Source organism: Equus przewalskii, chromosome 5 (genome assembly GCF_037783145.1).
Source record: "Equus przewalskii isolate Varuska chromosome 5, EquPr2, whole genome shotgun sequence".
In the NCBI taxonomy this organism is placed as follows: Eukaryota; Metazoa; Chordata; class Mammalia; order Perissodactyla; family Equidae; genus Equus; species Equus przewalskii.
In genome coordinates this window covers 26,619,633-26,636,220 of record NC_091835.1, presented here as the reverse complement: position 1 = coordinate 26,636,220, position 16,588 = coordinate 26,619,633, and the positions used below count along the sequence as shown (strand labels likewise).

Below are 16,588 nucleotides of genomic sequence, written 5' to 3'. Positions count from 1 at the left end.
TATTTTAAAATTTTTATCTATATATACTGTTTTATAATACAGTGTTACAAAAATTGTATATGAAAGTATTGTATAAATAAAAATTGTATAACATCTGGTTATAAAATTCCTTGCACACATGCACACTCCTTTTGGAATTTAAGTTGCCTTTGCATTGAATTTCTAGTCTAATTAGGGGAAAATTACAGTCTTTATGATTGTTTTCCTATATAGATAAACAGCATTTTTCCATTTATTTAGGTCTTTTCTGTATTTTGGCAAAGGTTTCTATAATATTCTCTATAAATCCTATTCTTATTAGATTTGTTTCTAATAGTTTACGGCTGGTGTTTTGGAACATAATTGATGTTGTGTAGTGACCTTGTTTCCAGAAAACTTTTAGTTCTCATAGTGCATCTATAGATCCTCCTGGATCTTGAATTTGAACAGTTGTGGGTTGTGTCGTCTGTCAACATTGGCAATTACATTTTGTTTCCAATCCTTATATGTTTCTTTTTCTTGCCTTACTGCTCTGGCCAGAATCTCTAGTGTGGGTTCAGATAGATACAACGCTCAGGAACCCAGTGGAGTCTGTCAGTGAGGGCGTTTGGTAGGCACCCGTGATCTAATTAGGGAAGTGTCCTTGTGTTCTTAGTTTTTATCAGGAATAGGTGAGTTATATCAGATTCTTTATTTGAATGTTTTGAGATGATCAAGTCATTCTTGCCCCAGTGCTAATAATGTGGTGAATTACTTTATTTTTCTAATATTGTACCGCCTTGGATTATTGGAATAAAGGAGTTATTATTTTTTGTTATTGGTTTTTACATTTCTGAATCAGTTTGCTAGATTATTTTAGTAGTAGCTAGTACTATTTAGTACTAGTGCTAGATTACTTTAGGACTAAAGTACTTCAGTGCTTTGAAGTACCTAGGTGAAATTCACACATTCTTTTCTCCTGTTATCCTTGTCTGGGAGGTCTTAAGGTTTCCTAGCTGGGAGTGAGTTGGGAAAATAGTCTCTCAGGGCTTCCTTACAATAGCATCTGGGCCTGTGTGTTTGTTGTGATTTTTATATTTGTTTCTTTGAAGGTTGGAGAGGGTTGGTTGTTTAAACTTTCCATTTCTAACAAAATCAGTTTGGGTAAATTATTTTTTAGAAATTGCCTATTTCATCTGTTTTCAAGTTTTTGATAATACTTTCCTTAATAGAATTCTTGTATGATTTTTCAAAGTCTCTGTTGTAACTGTAGTTTTGAACCCCCTTTGAATTCTTAATATTGCTTATTTATACCTGTTCTTTTATTCATTGATCATTTTTGCCAGAGATGTAACTGGTCTTTTTAAAGACTCAACTGTAGGTTGTGTTTATTCCCTCTAGTATATGTCTTTTACTTCATTAATTTCTTCTTTCTACTTTCTTTAGCTTTATTCTGTTTTTCTAATTTCAGGAGAGGTTGGTTAACTAATTTTACTTTTTCCTCTCCACTAATCTGATGGCTTAAGGTTATAAACTTGTCTCCAAGTAACACTCTGGCTTCATTCAACAAGTTTGGACATAGAACCGCTTTATTGTTCAGTTCTAAATATTTTCAGATTTATTCTTTGACCCATGAGTTATTTAGGAGCAAGTTTTTAAATTTCAGTCTTAAAATTTTGAGTTGACTTTTTTTTCTTTTTGAGGCAGATTAGCCCTGAGCTAACATCTGCTGCCAGTCCTCCTCTTTTTGCTGAGGAAGACTGGCCCTGAGCTAACATCTGTGTCTGTCTTCCTCTACTTTATATGTGGGATGCTTGCCACAACATGGCTTGACAGGCGGTACATACGTCTGCACCCGGAATCTGAACCAGTGAACCCCAGGCTGCCAAAGCAGAATGTGCGAACTTAACCACTGTGCCACTGGGCTGGCACCTTGAGTTGACTTTTAATTGTGTTGTGGTCAGAGAATGTTACTGTTATGATATTAATTCTTTGCCCCTTTTTTGCCTTAGCTGCTGGCCAATTTTTATAAAAGTTGTATGCTTTAAAAGAGAGTGTCATTTTTAATCATTGGGAAAAGGATTATATAAATCCAATAAAGTAGGTTTGTTAATTACATTTTAATTTTCTGTACCTTTTTAATTTCCTAATCTATGTTACCTAAAGAGTCAGTTTTCCTCTGTAATCTTGAATATATTAACCTCTAGTTACCTTTCGTTTTTATTTTATGTATTTTATAGCTTTGTTACTAGATACATAATCAGACGTGATTGAATTTTTTATTCTTTTTTTTTTTTTTGAGGCAGATTAGCCCTGAGCTAACATCTGCTGCCAGTCCTCCTCTTTTTGCTGAGGAAGACTGGCCCTGAGCTAACATCCGTGCCTGTCTTTCTCTACTTTATATGTGGGATGCCTGCCACAGCATGGCTTGCCGAGCGGAGCCATGTTTGCACCTGGGATCTGAACTGGCGAAACCTGGACCACCAAAGCAGAATGTGCGCACTTAACCGCTGCGCCACCAGGCCGGCCCCTGAATTTTTTTATTCTTAACCCTCTTTGTTCTTTTTTCTTTTTTTTCCCCTGAGGAGGAAGATTAGCTCTGAGCTAACATTTGTGCCAGTCTTTCTCCAGTTTTTATATGTGGGTCACCACCCAGCATGGCTGATGAGTGGTGTAGGTCTGCGCCCCGGATGCAAATCCAGTAACCCAGGCCGACGACACGGAGCACGCACGCCAGCTTAACCACTATGCTGTGCGGCTGGTCCCCCTTTGTTCTTGATAATGCTTCTTATCCTACAGCCTATTTTATCTGAAAATAATATAGCTAGCCCAGGTTTTATTTGGTTAGTATTTGCCTGGAGTACTTCTTCTGTCCCTTTACTTTCAACCTCTGTGTCCTCATGGTTTAGGACTTAAATAGCTTATAGCTGAATTTGGTAATTGACCAGTTTAGTGTATTCACATCAGATTGTTGCCACATTTGGATCATTTCTTCCATCGTATCTGGTGTTGTATTTGCCCTTTCATTGCTTCTCTTTTACGTCTCTGGCTTCCTATTCTGTTTTCTTTTTTCTCTCTCTTATTTAATAATTAGTAATACAAAAGAACGTAACCAGTGGTTAACAATATGAATTGTATTGAATGCTTCTGAACCTACCACCTAATCCAAGATTTAGAACATTGCCAGTAACTTCCATTTGAATGAGTTTGGTTTTTGGTTTGAAAGTTAAAAACTTTTTCTGTTTTTGCTAGATTAAATTTTTGTCATTCATTTAACAAGGGCTAAAATTAATATCTGTAATCTTTCCTCAAATAATATAATCATCTTAAAGTATTGTAATTTCAGTTTCCCCCTCCCATCTTATATTTTATTGCTGCCTAGGTTTTAATTTTATCTTATATTTTAATTCACTCCAGATTTTATCGTTATTATTAATATATAGTCAACACTTGTTTTACTTTATCTAGGTTACAGATTTCTTTATCTCACTATTCTTTCTTGCAACACTCCAGCTTTCAGGGAGGCCCAGTGGTGTAGTGGTTAAGCTCATGTGCTCCGCTTCGGTGGCCCAGGGTTCACCAGTTCGGATCCCAGGCATGGACCTGTGCACTGATTGTCAAGCCACGCTGTGGCAAGCATCCCACATATAAAATAGAAGATGGGCACGGATGTTAGCTCAGGGCCAGCCTTCCTCAGCGAAAAAGAGGAGGCTTGGTGGTGAATGTTAGCTCAGGGCTAATCTCCCTCAAAAATAAAATAAAATAAAAAATGAAATGAGCATCCCTGAATAAAATTAAAGAGAGTTTAAAAAAAAAAAGACTCTGGCCTTCATTTTCTTATTGCTGAAATATGTCCTTTAATTGTTATGTCAGCAGTTATCTATTGATAGTAATTTGCTTTATCTTTGTCTGAATGTCAATTTTATTCTCATTCTTAAATGAGATAAAGATTTCTAAATTGACAGTTATTTCCTTCAGCATAACTGACAGGTGTCATTTCATTTTCCTCTGGTCAGCATTGTGCCGTAAGTGGTCAGTCCTTTGTCTCATGGTGTTCCTCTGTAGGTGACCCGTCTTCTCTCTCTAGTTGCTTTTAGGGTTTACTCTCATCTTTTGTGTTCTGAGGTTTCACTGTGCTATGTTTTGGTGTGGATTGATTTATCTTGCTAGCCACCTGTTCTGTTTCTTTTGGGGAGGGGAGAGGAATGTTGTATCTTTACATTATAGAATTTTCTCCACTATTTTTCCAATATTTCTTCTCTGTTTTTTGTATTTTCTTCTGGTACTCCTATTAGGCATATGTTGGACTTTCTCATCCTCTTATCTGTGGTTCTTAACCTCTTTCATTTGTTCCATTTCTTGATTTTTTTAAAATATCATCTTTATGTCTTACGTCTGTAATCAGTAAGTTTTTTTTATAGTCTCAGTCTGATAGTTCTGTCATCTGGAGTTCTTGAGTCTAATTCTATTTCAATTTTTTGAATTTCAGACTTTTAGCATCTCTATAGTATAGGTAGATATGTGGATATTCTTTGCAGCCTGATGTGAGGTTTATTCTCTCCTGAGTGGGATTGCTTTCTGTTTTGTTAATTTATGGGTTTGGGCTAGGAGTCTTGGACAAATGGGGTTGTAGGAATTTGAGCCCTAAATCTTTATCGAGTACTAGTCCATGGTTGTTGGTACTCAAGAGGTGCTCCCGCATCCCAGCACGGGCAGATTAGAAAGCATCCTGGGGCCGGCCCAGTGGTGCAGCGGTTAAGTTCGCACGTTCTGCTTCTCAACGGCTCGGGGTTCACTGGTTCGGATCCCAGGTGCGGACATGGCACCACTTGGCAAGCCATGCTGTGGTAGGCATCCCACATGTAAAGTAGAGGAAGATGGGCACGATGTTAGCTTAGGGCCAGGCTTCCTCAGCAAAAAGAGGAGGATTGGCAGCTGTTAGCTCAGGGCTGATCTTCTTCAAAGAAAAAAAAAAGAAAAAGAAAGAAAGCATCCTGTACTCTCTCTATGCTACTAGGCTTTTCTTTTTTTCCTAGGGCTACTTTCTGTTGAGGGTTAGTCCTTTTGGGAGTCAGGGCTTTAAGACGAGGGGCAGTGCATGTTTCTGTTCTCACCTTTTACCTTGAGCAGGCCCAAAGCATCTCCCCTGTCCCTTTGAGTGCTGAAAATCCAAATGTGACAGACTGATGTTCACCTTTTGAGGAGCCTTAGAGGTTCGCACATTATTTGGTGTGCATATTGCTGGACCCAGATGTCTCAAAATTTGCCTCTGCAAACTATTGGTTTCAATGCACTAAAGCTTGCTGGGAAGAAAATCTGGTAATATTATCAGCACAGAAGCGTCCTGGAATGATTTGTAGCACAAATTTAACATTCGATCGTATAATATCTTTTCCTAACTATATATTTTTTAACCAACTCTTTTAAGCCTCTTGTATACCAGGTTCTGTGCAAGCTTCTGCCTGTGGTGACTTCCTAGCCTCATTGGAAGGTCCTTGAGAGCAGACCTGCCAACTGTTCCGGAATCAATCCCTCTTCCTCCCTCCTAATTCCTGCTCCACAGTGCTGAGCCCTCAAAAACAAAAACAACAACAAAACGCACTTGTCTGAGTTGCTGATTGGTTAATCCCTGTGGAAAGACTGCCTGCAAACCGCAGTGATGACACAGGAAGGGGTCCTGAAGAGGTTCTTCCAAGTCTAAGGAGGTGCCACCTGCCCAGGTACCATCCTAGTGATGTAGGCACTACTTTGACAAGGATGTCCTTGGCTCTGAGTGGTTTCCCTCCCCCACTGACGTCTGGCAGTGCTCTGGCCTTCTGCCAGCTGTGCTTAGCTTCTCCCTGGGCCTTCAGCTTGCATATCCAGTTGCCTACTTGACATCCCCACTTGGCCATCCAGTTGGCATCTCACACGTCATGTCCCCAACATGAACTCCTGGGTTTTTGCATCACACTCCCCCTTACTGATCTCAGCTTCCTTCAGTCTCCCCATCGCAGGGCAGCCAAGAGATGGCTTTTTGTCATCTTGACTTCTGTCATGTTTCACGTCCAGTTAATAAGGAATTTCTCAGTGCTACCCTCTGAATCTGACTGCTTGGTTCATCTACCGTTGCTATCCATAGTGGAGAGCTATCATCATCTTCAGACTGAACTGCAGTAGCTTCACCCGCCTCCATCCCTTCTCTACATACTTTGACAGTTCCCCTAAAAAAATACATCTGGTCATGCCTTCTTCCATTCAGAGGTCCCCACCAGCCTCCCATCATTTTGAGCAGCACTTGTATCCTGACTACAGGCTGTGCTGACCTAGCCCTGGGCTTTCTGTCTAACCTGACCACGCTGTTCCCTGAGTGCCTGATATCCCCTGCTGCTCGCCCTGTGTGGTATGGTCCAGTCCCCAAGTATCTGTGGTGCACTCCCATACTTCATGCAGGATTCTGCTCATATGCCACTTCATCAGAGGTACAAACTAGTATCTCTACCGATTCCTCCACCAGACTTGTACCCTTGATAAAAAAGAAACAGCCAGCTATCACTTACTACACTGGATGCAGACCTGATTTGTCATTTTCACCCACTAAGGTGGGAGCCTGAGGGTAGGGATTCTGTCCTGCTCGATCCTGAATCTCCAGGGCCAGGGACATAGGCACAACCATTCTTGCTGTATTACTGGAGATAATACACTCTTTGAAGGAAGGGGCTTCTACGTTTGCGAAGGGGATTAAACTGGTAGCCAAGAAATAGAGTAGGGACGTTTAGAGAAGTGAGGGATACAAGGAACAGAATCACAGGCGAATGAGACCATGAAAATCTGTGCCCCAAACTTTGGGAGCATGGGATGTGTTCCCATGGGAGTTTTGTTAGGCTGAAGCCAGCATGTCCTTCAGCTATTGCAAGTTTTCAGTGGTTGAGGCCAGCAGTTAGTTTCCTTTGCGTTGTCCTCGAGGTTTCTTGTTTTCTTTTTTGGGTGGGGAGGCAGTATTATTGGTGACCTCCGCTTCCAGAGCCGCAGTCCTTCCTGCCCCGTTGCTCTGGGGCTCGGCGCGTGCGGGGCTGCCCCTGCTTTCTGGAGGTGGTGATTAATTTCCCCGACTCCCCGAACTTCCCCGCCCCATAAAAGGCTGCAGGCTCGTCGGGAGTCGGACACCTCGGGTGCTCCTCCCGGGCGGAGGCGGGGGCGGCGCGCCACGAGTGGGGACCCCGCGGGTGAGGGCGGGCGGCGCGGGGCGGGGCGGGGCGGGCGTCGGCGGGCGGGGCTGCCGCTGTCTGACGTGTCTCGGCGGGATTGGAGCCGCCGCCCTATATAGCCGCGGGGGCCCGGGCGCCGGCCTCGGAGCAGAGGGCCGGCTTCTCCCGCGCGGCGGGCGGCGAGCGAGCGAGCGAGGGCGGGAAGGACACAGAGTGAGCGAGCGGGCCGGTCCGGGGCTGGGGGCGGGCGCGGTCCCGGAGGAGCCAGAGGGGGCTGCGCGGGGCAGTTGGGGCGCCAGGGGCGGGGGGCGGGGCGCGGGGCTCTGGACGTGGAGCGCGGGGCAGGGGAGGGGGTCGCGGTCGCCCCTGTCCCCCCTTGCTCCCTCCCCCCGCCCGCCAGCTGGTCGTCTCCTCCCCCCCTTCCCCCCCCCACGCGAGCGCCCCCTCCTCCTGGGCCGGGCTGGCGGGTGGGGGGGCCGGCTACGTGTCACCACTGCGCATGGGCCGCGGCGCTGGCACGCCGAGAGTGAGAAACTTTGCCGAGTCCCGGGGCGCCGGCCATTCGCCCGCCCCGCAGCGGCAGCACCCCCTCCACCGGGTCCCGCTCCCTCTGTGCCCCACTAGCCCCGGCATGGGGGGGAGGGGCGGCCGACCTGGGCCCAGGTTGGTGACGTTGGCGGCCAGGCCGCTGCCCCCACCCCCTCCCTCCCAGGCGTGCCCCTCCCCCCAGCTCGGACTCGGTGTGGGGGGGGGGGGCACGGTGTCTGTCCGGTGAGGTAGCGCCGGCCGGCAGGCAGGGGAAGCAGAGGGGGCTAGGGGCCCGGGCGCACCTCCACCTGCTGCCCGCCTGCGTGGTCGGGGCTGGAGCGCAGCTTGGATGTGCCCCAGGGTCTCGGACGAAAAATACATTACGGAAAAGTACCCAATTTGGATGAAAGGCGGGGAGGCCAGGCGCGTTCCTGCCCCTTTAAGTTTGTCCCCGCCCGCGGGCTCGCGTGGCCTGTGGGAGGGCCTGCTGAGGTGGCATCTGCGAAAGTTCCTCCTGCGGGATGGGTGCCGACTTCAGAACTTGGTGGAACGCGCAAATGCGCCCCTTCTGCTCGCCAGCCATCCAGTCTTGTGTGATGGCCCCTCCTAGATTTAGGCTTTGTGTTCTTTCAGCCGTTGGGATTTTTCGTTTTTATTCTCGGGTTTGGTTTTTGGGTCTTGAGAAGTACTTTGAAGAAATTTCCCTTGCAAGCTTGCTATGGGGATAAAAGTAAATAATTTTAATTTTGGAAGAAGGGGAGACATCCTGGGTTTCTGCTGGAGGTTTTTTGATGACCCCCCATACCCAGTCCTGTCTAGTATGTAAAGCACGGAGATTCTCATTAGTTGGCGGAGATAAAATTCTTTCTGGACTGCTGCTCATGAGTTCTCTTTGCAAAGACTTTTCCTTTTGAATATGTAACTGGCAAAATGTCAGAAGGTAATCAGCTTATACTTGTTTAGAAACAAAAAAGTAAATTTCTGCATTTAAAGAATTTTCCATTGTGCATTTTTTGGGACTAAGTTTCAGATATAATCCACATATGTCTGACTTCCTTTTTCTCCCAAGAGTGCTTGACAGTTCCCTGGGATGGAAGGGAAGTTTTTATTCTAGTTCTGTTTGCTGCATAGTTACATTTTGAGATGTGACTGTTTTTTGCTGTGGACATTTACACTCTGAGAAACAAGACTTAAAGTCCAAGTGGGGACTAGTTTGAGATTTGTGTTGGGTGAACCTGAATGCTTTATGCGGGGAAGGTAGTTGAGAGCAACCAAAATGATGAAGGAGTGAGGCCATCTTGGGAATAACTGAAGGAGGTGGGAGAAAGGGCTTCACGTGTCTGAGTTGTAGGAAAGAGCGGATTGTTCTCTGTGGCTAGAAGGGGGAAAGAAGTTGTAGATTTTGGCACAACATAAGGCAGACTATTCTGACAGCTACGCAGAGGTGGAGCGTGGGCTACCTTGGAAGGCCGTGCGGTTCCTGTCCTTGGTGGCTTCAAAGACTGCAATAGAGTGATGTCTAAGATCCCTTTCGATCCTGATTTGAGCAGTATTATTAGGGCAAGTGAGGAACTGTGATAGCAAATGTTTAGCCTTTATTCTTTGATAACAGGACCCATCTAAGTTCTCCCGGGAACTTAAGATAGCACGTGAAGGAGCTAGGGTGGGGAGCACACCCAACCTTGATCGCTGTGGTTGAAAGATCTCCGTGGAGCGGGAGTAAGCCTGTTGGGTGTTGTCTGTGAAGGCAGAGCTGGGGCTGGTGGATAGGAAGCAGGTCGAGGTGGGCGTAGAGCTCTGGGGGCACTTTCTTACGTGCTGCTTTGTTGAACTAGAGGTAGATAGAAGGCTGGGAGCACTGGAGGAGGACTGAGACTGGCCTTTTATAAAATCTCACCCCAGAGCCTCAGATGGAGCTGAGGTCCACATTTACATGTGGGTCATCAGATACGTGTTTAAAATGGATTCTTGAAATACGGGCTTTTGAGAAGTTTATAAGAAAAACAACCTTGTTTGATATCAGAACACTAGATGTTAAAGCTCTTGCTTGTTGTGATCCATTCATTTCCAGCTGTGACAAACGGCCATTTGAAATCTGGAGACTAGAGACGCAGTGTATCCTGTCAGGCCAGTCTGGAGTTTTCTGGAGGTCCACTCTCTCCTTGCTTGGCTGCCTGAGGGCCTGTGCACATGTGGGGCATTACAGGTTCTTCAGCAGGTTCACCCTCCCACAGCAGGTTCAGCTGTGTTGGTAGCCCTCTCTTGACCCGCTTGGACCAAGGAGTTTAATAGAAGAGCTAGCTGGAATTGACTTCTGAAACGCATGTGAGCTGTCTTGGAAGAGACCTTCAGGAATTCATCTAGTCTTGTATGCGACACCAGCTGCAGAGTGGGGATTAGCTTGTCGCAGATCTGTGGCTGCAGCCGCCGTGGACAGTGACTGCACTCCCCAAGCTTGTTGTGTGGCTGTCACTGGGCACTGAAGACTTGTCCTGTCCAGGAAAGCAAGAGGACTGGCTGTGAGAGCCCAGAGAGGAGGGTTTTAGCATAGTTGTGGTCATGTGGGTGAACCTGGCTTGTTAAAGGGTAGATGTCAGTGGATTTTAAGAAGTGACGTTGGTGGCTGGGATGACCTGGAATGGGAGGCTGTTCAGGTGGAAGGTCAGCAGGCAAGAGCGTGTGCGGCTTGAGTGGCCTTCTGAGTGAGGAAGGGGCAGGGTAGATGCCTAGGTCCTGGCTTCACCATCGGTGCTTTGATCTAGAACACCTCCATCTTGCCGATAGACTGGCTGAGTGTGAACTGGCTGAACACTTGGAATGCCAAGGAGTGCTCACTTTTTACATCTGTTGAACCCAACATGTGTGTGTACTACTCCAATACTTTGATTTCATGGAAGGGTTTTCTTTCTTCCTTGCCTTAATCTTTAAGACTTGCAGATCAGAATTTGTTGGAGATAAATTCTTAAATAAAATCATCTTGGTCTGTTTGTCTCCATCTTTCCTCCTCTCATCTCAGGGTGCATCCATTTGTCTGTTGGGACTGGGGTCACTGCATCCAGAGAGGCCTCTGGCTTACAGTACTTTCCCCGAGTAACTCAAGCCGTGCATTTAAAGATTTTTAAACATCCTGGAATGCTACTGGTCCATGTCCCTGGCTGAGAAAATGAGACCCTTTAACTCTAGAGTCTGTTGATGTATCCCTGATTACCATGAACTGTCTTCCTAGTCCTGAACTGTGCGTACTATGGTAAGAACTTTGGGGTGTTATTTTCCAATTAGGCAGAATGTTCTTGTTACTGTTATTGATTCTCCCATTTTAGACACATGCCCTGCCCATGTCGTGAAGTCTACCTTATCATGCCTTATCGGCACATGTGCTATTTTGTGTAATGCAGCAGGTAACCTACCTGGCAGCCTCGATATCCCAGAGTCCCCCAAGGCGAGGTGACCCACACCCTCTTACTTCACTGAGTAGTTCTTGGTCTTCCCCAGACGGCCTTTGAAGATTCCTTCCACCCTTACTATTTTATGGCCTGGTTTCTACATCCCTGGTGCATTAGAAGGCACCACAGGGGTTTTATAGGATAACAGCAAGAAGAACAAAGTAACTACAAAATACAGGAGAACTCTTTTTTTTGTTATTGTTGAGGAAGTTTGGCCCTGAGCTAACATCTGTGCCAGTCTTTCTCTATTTTATGTGTGGGACACTGCCACAGCTCGGCTTCATGAGGAGTGTGTAGGTCTGTGCCTGGGATCCATCCCCACGATCTGAACCCGTGAACCCCAGGCCACCAAAGTGGAGTGTGCGAACTTAACCACTACACCACTGGGCCAGCCCCTAGACAAGAACTCTTAAAGACAGTAGCTCTCAGTCACTCTAAAAAACTCACAAGCCCCCAAGGTCCACATTCTATTCTCCACTGTAACACAGTGTCACAGAGCCTTTTTCCTTCTGCTTCAGCAGTCAGAGATTAAGAGGAGTACAGGAAAAATTAGTCAATCGTGCAAGAGAACAAACCATCAGTTTTCTGAGGATTTTACTTGAAAATGGTTAAGTTAAAAAATTTTGGCATTTAAGAGAGCAGGTCCCTCCCTTAGGTCCCAGAAAAAGTTGCCCTCTAAAAGTTCTAGACTCTTCAGGTTTTACTGTAATATGTTTTGTTTGAAGCTAATGACCTCAGGGCGGAGCTTCCATTTTTTTCCTAAGAAATTTGCCTTATTGGTATTAGTAACCAAAGTGTAAATGATATTTTGACCTCTTCTGGTTGGTAGGTAAAAAGATCTGTGTTGTAGAATGCAGATAAGTAACTTTTCTCCTTGTTCCCTTTCCCTTTCTGTCCCACACCAGCAAAAGCTGGCAGGCTGACAAAGCGGCCTCAGGACGGACTTTCTGGCTACTGACCGTTTTGCTGGTAAGTTTGTCCTGTCTGAAGGCTCTCTGTCCTTGGGTTGTGTGTGTGCCGCCTTTCACTACGTTTCATTCTTAAGTTTCTAGGTAGCTTCAGAGAAAATCACTGTAGCTACATCTCCCAACATGAGTAGTGTGTACACATGTGCCCTTCACATGGATCATCTGGCTTCTGCCTATTTTAATCTTTTTTTCTTAAACGTAAAATTATATTTACTCAGGATTATCTGAATTTGGATCTTCTCTTTAGGAATGCAGATCTTCATTTTTTGAACTTGGGGAGAAGTCTTACTGAGTTGTAAAAATTATGCCAAAACTTATTCTTCTTATCAAATTACTTGGCCCTCTTAGACTTTTTGGCCAAGGTGATATAAGAAGATGCTTGGTGCATAACTGTGTAAAGAAAGTGGGTTCTTTCTTGTCATGGAGCTCACCTAGAGTTGTGGGGGAGGGAACTAATACCCCTGCCTCAGTGCTAAATGAGCCCCAAATAAGGGATCTGTGGCCTTTAGAGCTGGAGTCCCGCTGGGCAGAGCGCCCTCAGGGCTGGGGTCTGGAGCCAGACTGGGTGCTTCCTGCCCTGAGCTGAGGAACCCACACCTGGGAGAGGGATGTCAGAGAACAACCTATCAGCAATTGTCTGAGGCACTTAACTGCTCCCACTTTGGGCCCCTGCTGTTACGTTGTTGCCACAGAACTCTATGAGGATGCTCTGCCCCCAGGAGCCAGTCAGCATTGTGAGGCTGTTCAGTTCACTGGGCCCTGGATAAGATCCTTGCCAACACTGTTGGCCTGGCTTTTTGTAGCAACTGTCATGTGATACATTTTATAAGCATCAAGAAGAATATGAATGAACAAATGAGCAAAATAACTGAGATAGCTGTTAGGAGAACAATCCAGATCTTGATCTGTGTCTGAGGTGGGTTAGACATGTGGTGGGTTCCATTGGACCTGTGTGTGTGGGGAGAGGTGGGTTCCAGTGGGCCTCTGTGGGTGGGGTGCAGCCTGTGTCTCAGGCACCTGGGCATCCTGGTACTGAACCTCTCAGCTGGAGCATCCGTCTCCTCAATCACAGGGCAACTTCTGAGGGAACAGTTGTCCAAGGACCCTCCTTTACTTGCATTTTTTTTTTCCATCACTTGATGAGAGTTTGGGTATCACCTTACATCAGAGGTTCTAAGTGAGGAAAATAAGGTGGTATAATTTGCCGGTAACAGAGAATTAAACCCTCGACTAAAACTCTCAGCTTAACAGTCCCCTAAGTAGCTGAGAGCTGCTGTGCCTTGCCTTTCTCCTCTCTGACTCATTCCCTCCTGCTTCAGTGGCTCACCCGGATAGTGTGTAGGCGCGAGATCAACCATGAGCTCCGTTGCAGTTCTGACCCAAGAGAGCTTTGCTGAACACCGAAGTGGGCTGGTTCCGCAACAGATCAAAGGTAACAGCCCCTTACATCTCTTCTTGTTAACTCTGAGACACAGCTCCTCCAAATCCTTGTCAGATCTTGTGGCCTTTCTAGAAGTGCCTTTTGGCCCTGTAGTTGTGGGGTCGGGGCAGGATCTGCCTGTCTTGCGAGCTCTGTTTTGTACTACCCTTGTGTGCAGGGTAGAGTTGGTCAGGAGTGATGGGCAAATCTGGATGCAGTAAGATTAAAAAGTGGACAACTTTCTGGAAAACCAGTGACTGGGATTCTTTTTCAAAATTGCAGTTCCCTAGTTATGTTGAACTGAAATCTGGGCTGTGAAGCATCCCAGAGCACTGTCAGGAGCCCACCTTGAGGGTGAGGGCCGGACCCTGGCTTCTGAGCTGTCCAGGGCAGCTGGCCAAGATTGAGAGGGTGCCAACCAGTAGAAGTAGAATATATCTTTAAAATGTCATTTCAACATCTCTTTAATGTGAAAATAAAAACTAGTATTTTATCTTCTTTTTCTTCATCTTCAAAATCTGTCATGTATTTACAACTACAGGACAACTTGATTTGAATGCTAAAGTTTCATCTAAAAGAAAAGTTTAAGTGAAAGAGTTAATTGTTCTACTCCAGGTTGTTCCAGATATTCTTGTTTTCTAATAACTGAATTGAGTATCAGTTCTTAAGTTTAATTCAAATTAAAAATTCGCTTCCTCAGTCACACTAGCCTCGTTTCTGGGGCTGTAGAGACCTGGACGCTGCTGCTCCCTGGACTCCGAGAGCCTGCAGGTCTCCGTCTCCACCTGATCCAGCAGCCCTGTGGGTCTGCATTGTTCCCATTTCTCGATGAGGGATGCAAGGCGCTGACAGAATCCAGCTGCTTGTCAGTACTGTCTTTATTGGCGTCTGTGGATGGCACAGCCACATGCCTGCAAGTGGTGAACCGGGAGTTGGGCGCAGGCCTCTCTGATTCCAAAGGTCGCCCCTGCTCTGTGTGCACATCCACTCAGTGGGTTTATTGGACCCTGTCATTGCCACACACTATGCTCAGCCCTGGGCTTTTGGGCTGATCCAAAACAATCATTCTCTTGCTTTTATGGAGCTGTGGTTCATGGGACAAAAACGTGAATCATCAGGGCCCTTTGGAGGACAGAAGTCGTTAGCGATGAGGGGACCTGGTTTCCACAAGGCTTGCTGCTCCCTTGCAGAGGGTGGGGAAGATCAGATTTGGCGTTCCCAGAAGAGTTAGTTTCAACATTGTGCCTTACAGGGGACGATCAGCTGGAGTTTGCCTCAAAGGCAGTTCTCACAGGCAGTACTGGGCAGCAGCCTTACTTTTTTTTTTTTTCCAAATTTAAGGGCCAACTGTGTGCCAGGCATTGTTGTAGTTGTGATTTTTTTTTCTTTTTTTCTAATACAGGATTAGCAGACTCTTGAGGGCTCAAAAATCTCTATGTCAAAGCTTGCCTTCAAGGGGCTTATCCCATTAGGGGAGGAGCAGGGCACACCATTTCTGAGCTGACTGTTCACGGGGAGGCTGTGCAGAAGGGCAGGGGGGTTGCCATCAGGTTCAGACTCTGGCCCCTCCAGTTCACACACTGAACCTGAGGGCACTGAGCCTCGTGACCTCCTGGGGCCCTTTCCCATCGCTGAAGAGATAGGGGGAGTTGTCACTTGAGCCATTGGTGTCTTTTTTTTTTTTTTTAACTTTAAAACCTCCGAGTGTTTTTTTCATTTAATATTAAAAGCAGTGTGCTTCCTCTTAATCTGCGTTGGCTGGTCCAGTTGCCACTTTAAATTCAGAAGAGGAGAGTGACCCTCCAACCTACAAGGATGCCTTCCCTCCACTCCCTGAGAAAGCAGCTTGTTTGGAAAATGCCCAGGAACCTGCCGGCGCCTGGAGTAACAAGATCCGGCCCATCAAGGCTTCTGTCATCACTCAGGTAGGAACTCCATTGTTTCTTCACCTGTCCCTCCAAGTAGGAAGCAGTAGCATCTGGTGGAAGGGCTTTTGAACATGCACAAGTGAGAGTGCTTTGGGGATGTAAAGGGAGAGACCTTGGGATTAAGTCTGCCCACCACCAGGGAGCTCCCCAAGAGCACAGCTGCTGAAATGCTCCACATGGATCCCCAGCGCCCTGAGGAGTGGGCCCCCTTTGTTTTTCAGTCCACTGCAGTCCAGCCTCTGCTCCCAGCTGCTGAAACTGCCACTGCCTTCCACATCACCAGCTCCAGCAAGAACTTGACCATCTTATCTATCTTTTGTCCCACTGTCTTGAAGCCGTCTTCTCTATTTGGCTTCTGTCATGCCATTTTCTTGGCTTTCTTTGTCATCTCTCTCCTTCCTGAACTTGGGATGTTGGCGGGCTCAGCACTTGTCTCTTTGCGAATTCATGTCAGGTCGTGGTTGTTGATTACCGCCCATGTGCTGAGAAGTCCCCTTCGCTGAACCTGAGACTCATAACTAACTGCATCCCAGATCTTTCCATCTTTCTAGTGGATGTCTGAGACAGAATGGGTTTCTCCCTAGTCTTCCTGATCTTGTGAAATGTACCATGTTCTGCTTAGTGGTTCAGGCCCCAAACCAGGAGTCATTTTGATTCCTCTTGCTTCCACCCATGCCTCTGCTCAGTCCTTTCTCCGCAGAGCAGCTGGAGTGACCCTGAGTCATCAGTCAGAATGTATGCTGCTTAAAACCCTTCATTGCTTCTCATCTTCCTGCAGGGTGGGCTGGAGGATCTGGCCCTTTCTTTTCTACCTCTTGGACTGCATGCCCCCATGCGCAGACTGCTCCCCCATCTGCTTCTTTGTTAATGCTTTCGCCTCACTCTTCCTCACCTCCCAGCATACGCAGCTACGTCTTTGGCTCTTCAAAAAGCTCCTTCCTGGCCATGCTCAATAACTCCCTTCCACCCACCTCTGCCCAGCTTCTCACCACCCTATTTACTTCCTTCACAGCACTTACTGTTATCTGATGCTTCCTTGCTGTTCATTTGTATAGGGATATAGTTCTCTTCTTCACTAGGATGTCAGCCTCCTGACCTCAGGCTCTTTCTGCTTATTTCTTTTCTTTTTGCTGAGGAAGATTAACTGTGACCTAAC

General features: G+C 46.3%; 1 protein-coding gene across 3 annotated transcripts in view; it reads left to right on the top strand.

Moving 5' to 3' along the window:
- HDLBP (high density lipoprotein binding protein) overlaps positions 1-16,588 on the top strand; it is a 75,752-nt gene that overhangs the window by 26,909 nt on the left and 32,255 nt on the right. The window contains exons 2-5 of one of the 3 annotated variants that reach the window (XM_070620255.1): positions 10,690-10,920; positions 12,022-12,085; positions 13,404-13,516; positions 15,272-15,429. In XM_070620255.1, the coding sequence (XP_070476356.1) occupies positions 13,441-13,516; positions 15,272-15,429 (234 nt within the window). In that variant the 5' untranslated portion in view covers positions 10,690-10,920; positions 12,022-12,085; positions 13,404-13,440. Of the gene's footprint in view, positions 1-7,180; positions 7,359-10,689; positions 10,921-12,021; positions 12,086-13,403; positions 13,517-15,271; positions 15,430-16,588 lie in introns of those variants that run through there. The other 2 variants (XM_070620254.1, XM_070620253.1) reach the window with 2 other exon arrangements.